This window comes from Dioscorea cayenensis, unplaced genomic scaffold, assembly GCF_009730915.1.
Source record: "Dioscorea cayenensis subsp. rotundata cultivar TDr96_F1 unplaced genomic scaffold, TDr96_F1_v2_PseudoChromosome.rev07_lg8_w22 25.fasta BLBR01001243.1, whole genome shotgun sequence".
NCBI lineage: Eukaryota > Viridiplantae > Streptophyta > Magnoliopsida > Dioscoreales > Dioscoreaceae > Dioscorea > Dioscorea cayenensis.
In genome coordinates this window covers 1-6,677 of record NW_024087634.1, presented here as the reverse complement: position 1 = coordinate 6,677, position 6,677 = coordinate 1, and the positions used below count along the sequence as shown (strand labels likewise).

Sequence of the window (6,677 nt, the reverse complement as noted above, 5' to 3'; positions counted from 1 at the left end):
ATTATGCTTCTAAGCCTTTTTTTATGTCTATCTCTGCATCTATCTGATATTTAATGGACTTGATTTTCTTTTTTGTTAGAGAAAATTATGAGTATTGGGTTCATTGATGGGACTGTGTGTTATAATATTTTAAAGTTTTATTTCTTTGTGTCTTTAAGAAGTTACAACCACTAGGAAGTTAATGTTCGAGTTGTAATTACTAGAAGATGTCTTTTCATGTGTAATAAGAAGAGTTGTAACTACCTCAAGACATCTTTTCATGTGTAATAGAAAATTGAAACTTCCAAACTTCAATTTAGTTTAAATAGAAAGTGTTAAGTGCCAAATAGTGATATAGAGACTTGGGGGAAAAAATTTACTTCTCCTCAAGTGCAATAACAAACATATAGTTCTTTTGTCTAATGTTTACTTTGTTGTGTAAAATATTGTAAGGACATTCTTTATATTCTAAAGGTTTGGTACTCACCTTTGGTTCACTTAATAAGTGGCCAATTCTCTTATAGGAAAGTGTTTCATGCCTAAAACCCAAATTGTGCAATATTGTGTTCTTGTTTATTAATTGTTCTTTTATTCCTCCAATTTAATTTCACTTTAATAATAACATTGGAGAATTTCAAAACTATATTCCAAGTTTCTGAACTTGATCAAGAATCCAAGATTGAGAGCTAGGGTTTTGTGATAGTGATTGTGGAGCTAGAGTGTGGCGGTGTAGAATGCTCCTTGATGGATTTTTTTGGGTACCATGTAGGGCTACAAACGTACCAAGCTGCTTGTGAGCTACTTGAAGGTCGATTCCAAAAGAAGCTCATTCATTAAGTAATTTAGCCAAGCTTGAGCTTGACTTTTGAGCTTGAATAATTAATCGAGCCAAGCTTGAGCACATACTGCTCGGCTTGTTAAGGCTTGTGAACCTGCTCAATTTTTTCAACTCGTGAGCAGGATCACAAGGTTAGAAGCGAGCCTTTAAACAAGCTTGCTCATGAGCCTTCTTAATGATCTTGCTTACAGGCATACTTAATGAGCTTGCCTAACAAGTTTGCTCGCATGCCTACTAATGAGTACGTTAAACAAGTCTGATGATGAGTCTACTCACAAGGCCACTAAATGAGCTTACTAAATGTGCATTTTTTTTCTTAAGTAGGGTTGTAAATGAACTAATACATTTGTAGAAAGCCCAAAGACTCGATTCATCAAGGGCTCAACTTGACTTGCTTATTAAGGTAAATGAGTGATTCTCAAGTACGATTTCTAAGCTCATAAGGTAAACTAGTGGTGGAGCTTGAACACCACTAAGTTTGGCTTGTTAAGGCTCATTAACAACCCATCTATAGGATCATTAAAAGCTCATTTATAAGAATCGTTAAGATGCTCATTTATAAAAATCATTACTAAAATTGTTTATAGTATCATTAATAAGCTCATTTATATAAAGCATTTATAGAATAGTTTATAGTAATATTAAATGGTTGTTAATAAAATCATTAATAATAATCTGTTACAAAAATATTACATGTCATTTTAGTATAAGTAAAAGATAAAAATTAATTCATAGTTTTTATTATAGAAAGGTTTAATATTATTTTTAAAACAATATAGTTTTTATAAAAAGAAGCACTTAATAATGTATTATTTATGAAAAATGGCCAAGCTTTAGCAATCTAATGAGCAGTGTTTAAGCCTCAGAATTCCATGAAGCTGGGCATAGGCTTGAGTTCAGTTGAAGCAAGTTCAAGCTCAATTCAGGCTTGACTAAAGTAAACTCGAGTTTGGCTCTGGGCCGATTAAAATAGTGACCAGCCAAGCTTGCCCATGGCCAAGCTCGGCTCGGTTCGGCTCGTTTGCAGCCTTAGGTACTATGGTTGTTACGAAAAGACGACACACTAGTTTGAAGGCAGTGAGAGAGTCATACTTTTTCAAGTGGCATTGAGGAGATTTTTTACAAGAGCCACAATAGTTGAAAGAGTAGCGGAGATGATTTGGTAAAAGAAATTGAAATAAGGATTGATGGAGTTGTTTCGCACTGTCAAAGCAAAAAAATGAGATTGGCATCAAAGCCAGGTTGATGAGGTGCTATGTCTTTTGCGATCGTTACACAGGTAATGAGGCATCCATTAGGAGAGAGCCAAAGGAGGTGGATGACATAGATACCAAAGAACTATTTGAAAAAACTGTTATATAAACATTATTCATAAATTAATCTAAATGTAAAATATGAAAATATAAATATAAAAGAAATTATGGATTTCAAAAATTTCAAAAAAAATTTGTTATTAATGTTTGTACTGGCTTAATTTTCCAAAATTTCTTTATAATACCCATTAGAAAAAATATATTTTATTTTTCATAAAAAATGGTTTATTAATACTAGCAACTCCAATGTTGTCTCGAGATACACAACAACGGCAGGGCGTGCGCCGACAACTGATCTTTGTCGGGCTGCCGGCGGCGGCGCCATGTGCAGACATGTTTGTCGGCCCACGGCGCCACGCCCACTTCACTTTTCTGAAAACACCCTTCTAAATTTCACTATTCATGTTCACTTTTCATATATCCCCCTAAAATTTTTTCTATTTGGATATAACTTCCTAATTTCAACAAGGACGCAATCCATTGTTCTCTTGCATGCAAAACATGCATGGAGGAATCCCTCTGCATCTTTTTCTCCTGAAAACAGAGGATAAAAAACAGTAAAATTTAAAATTTAACTTAGCTTCAAGTATAAAATCAAAGATATTAGTGGGAATAAAAAGTTAATAAAAAGAGTAAAAAACAGAAATAGCACTAATCTCTTTTTCTCTCTTTAGAACTTAGCATCAAAGAGTACATAAGTCAGTTAACACTAACTACTTTCCTAAAACAGAGCAAGTGTGTGTGTGTGTGTGTGTGTCTCTCTTTCATGAAAAACAAAGGATGTTGCATCAACTCAGACAAACAGTAGAGAAAAGTTTATATACACTTCATCAAAGATATCAACCAATGATCAAGAAAGCAAGGAACTTACTTGACTTAACAGTTAACACCAACCCTTCTCCAAAACAGAGGAAGTGTATAACTAAAACAGGACAACCTTTTTCTCTTTCATGAATACAAAGTATGTTGCATAAAATCAAAGGCATTGGTAGAAAATTGGAAAGTTAATATATACATTTCATTAGCCAATGACCAAGAAAACAAAGACCTCAAATGAGTTACACCATTACCAAAACATAGTAGAAAAAAACACACACATAAACATTCAAACAGTACTATATGCCAATCTTCAGAGCCAAAGAGCACCAGCCTCCATGAGAAGAGGAACAAGAGAACCATTGATATGCAAAGCCATTACAGTGTCCATGGATCCAATGAGCTTCCCTCCAATGAAGACTGTAGGAACAGGGGATGCAGTTGAAGGGCCAAGCAGGGAAGTAAGAGCAAGCTCCATGTCCTTACCTCTAGGGTCCTCATCAAGCTCATGGATGGCAGGGCTCACTCCCATGCCGGCAAAGAGACGTTTGACAGCATGGCACATGCAGCAGCTACTCATGCTGAAGATAACCACTGCATTCTCTGCTGCCAGCTTCTCTATTGTCTCCATTAATGGCTCTGTCCATGCTCCTTGGAACTTCATTGGTGTTTATTATAATATGTATTTGAGAACTTCAAGCTTTGAAGAGCTACTTAATAATGATGTTAAGGCAAGTTTGAATGGTCTTTATAGAGTTAGCTAACAGCTTAGACTGCTTCTTTATTATATATATTTTTTTAATTTGGGTTAAATACATTTTTATATCTTTCAATTATAAAATGTTCAATTAAGGCATGCTGTCTTTAGGCACTGCTTTTGATTATTTATTTATTTGTTTTATTTAGTTTTGTTTACAAATGCGATAACTATAAATACAGTGAGGATCATATGAATAGCTAAGAATAGCTATGAATTGATTTTTTGACTGTACATCCTCACTTATTAGTATAGGGATTGGATTGTATGTCTGTTCTTACATTAGGATTTCTTTTAGTGAATTTTGATTCTGAATAATAAAAATTTTACAAACAAAATCTTATATAGTGGGCTAATGTGGCAAGATGAAAAGCACTTTGGTTATTTGAGTTAATTTCCAATAACCTTGTGTTTGGAAAAAAAAAAAGAATTGTATAATATTGACTCCAATATAATTTGTTGTAAGATATATTTTATTTTATTTGTTTATGTGACATGTTAACTGCACGGAAATTGACATGACTTTGTCAAATTGTTTCGTATGTATGAACTATTTCTATAGTTTGAATGTTCATAAGTAAAGGGATAAAAATGGATAAATATATTTAAATGTCTAAAATAAAATTCATAATCTAGTGGTACATAATTTTATTGTGAATAAAACATTAAAAAAAGTCTCGAGTTTAAAACTGATTAGAAGCAATAATGATAATGGATCACCGATTGTGAGTGTGTGTTTGGGTTACCGTAATGGAATGAAGAGGAATGAGGTAATGAGGGAGAAGGAAAAGAATTGATAGGGGATGGTAATTAAACATGTGTTTGGTTGGAGAACGAATTCATCGGGAATGAAAAAAATAGAAAAAGAGTAATTTATTGAGAATTGAAAAATAATGAAAATGATTTTGATATAAATTTATTTTTATGCCTTTAATGTAAAGAAATAAATCTGTTGTTTATAGAATATTTTAAATAAATTTTAATTATTATAATTAATTATTTAAATTATTTATTAATTATTAATTAATTTATGACTTATATTTGAAATAATATTTATTTAATATAATAATTATATGATTATTATAATTAAATATTAATTATTTTAATATTAATATATTTATATTAAATATAAATTTAATATAATTATTATATGATTGTTATAATTAAATATTAATACATTTATATTAAATTAAATATTTATTTAATATAATTATATAAGATTGTTATAATTAAATATTAATTATTTTAACATTAATACATTTATATTTAAATATAAATATTTATTTAATATAATTATTATATGATTATTGTAAATAAATATTAATTATTTTAATATTAATACATTTATATTTAATATAAATATTTATTTAATATAATTATTATATGATTTGTTATAATTAAATATTAATATATTTATATTTATTTAATATATAAATATATTGTGAGGGGTAAAATATGTAATTTGTACATATTCTCCCTCCACCATTTTTCATTACTCCCAGGGGAGAATGCTTCATTACCCTGTGGGGTTAATGGACCCTCACATGATAATGATAAGCTCCATAAAAATATTCTCAAACAAGGATATGAGAATGTTTGAGTGGGGGAAGTGGGAACCATTAGTGTCATCCAAACATACACTCGAGTGTGGATTAGCAGCCCAAATCTCTCGTCTCTGGTTGGGGGTGAGCTCGCTGGGCAATTAATTTTCAGCTCGTGCGCACCCACAATGTATATAGCGTTTGTCGCCTTTGTAAAAAAAAATAAATACATTTTTAGAGATATAGGTTTATCTTTTATTATTATTATTATTATTATTATTATTCCAATAATAATATTATTTAAAATTAAAAAAAAACATAATTGTAAGAAATGAATTACATAATTGATATGCCAACGTTGGTATTTACAGTAAGACACCAGTCTTGCGTGAGAGGTTGGAATTTGGAAGGCCTTCTCACAGTCACAGTCCATGAATTTATCCATTTTAAAATAAATAAATAATGAATTAGAGTGTTTCCTTTGGTCACATAATGCCATTCCCAAGTAAATGGTAAAAGGATATTCCTGCAATCTTTTACGAAATTAATTATTTTAATAAAAATATATTTCATAGTTAATTTTAAAAAAAAAGTAATGCCAATAAACACTTACAATTATTATAAAATCTGACAATATTTTATCTTAATTAAAATTATTTGTATCATAATATTATCAGATTTAAATACTTTTTTAACCCAATATTTAGAAACATGCACAGTTTTTCAACTACTTTTTCTTTTTATTTAATTTTTAAAATTACTTATAGCAAAAATTAATTTTCTTAAACTCATTCAATGGGTCAAAAAATGCAACTTTTTCACTCAAACCTGTATATGTTATGGGACCGGTCATCTGTTGAATTTAAATTCAACCAGGTTAGATCATTCATTTTAGTGAATTATGATTTATAACCAATGCTATCAATAATAAAAAATACAAAAATACAAAAGTGAGATAAATAGTGTTAAAAACATAATGAAAAGTGAAATGGACAAATGATTACAGACCATATTAATATAAATCATACCTATACACTTTTTTTATTTGTAACTCTGCATTTTTTCTACGGACGTTCATAGATGGTTTATTGCCTTATATATATATATATATATATATATGTGTGTGTTTATTTTTAATTTTACAAAAAAATAGGTTTATTTATTTATTTATTTATTTATTTTGATGAATGCGATAATCGTAATCAGCTTAACGGCACGCGACAACCGTAAATCGATCGCTCGTCACGTGCCCTCACTACGCATGACACTGATGATCGATTTACAAACCCTACATATACCAAGCGATCTTTTTACTACCACGAGAGTAGCTTTCATCATCCATTTATATGGATCTTTGTCCACCATGCTTTGGGTGAGATTTGAACACTTCATCTTTAATATTGATAAAATAGGTTTATTTATAAAATAATAAT

The 6,677-nt window shown here is 30.1% G+C and overlaps 1 protein-coding gene across 1 annotated transcript; it reads right to left on the bottom strand.

Annotated features, from left to right (window-relative positions):
• Nucleotides 1-3,128: 3,128 nt before the first annotated feature.
• LOC120255925 (glutaredoxin-C5-like) lies at nt 3,129-3,577 on the bottom strand. The gene has a single exon (XM_039263693.1). It carries the CDS (start codon nt 3,575-3,577, stop codon nt 3,260-3,262), a length of 318 nt encoding a protein of 105 aa, XP_039119627.1. The 3' UTR covers nt 3,129-3,259.
• Nucleotides 3,578-6,677: the final 3,100 nt, after the last annotated feature.

What these genes read in the sequence shown, in the direction of transcription:
- LOC120255925 (XM_039263693.1), bottom strand. Translation starts at nt 3,577, where the DNA reads ATGGAGACAATAGAGAAGCTGGCAGCAGAGAATGCAGTGGTTATCTTC.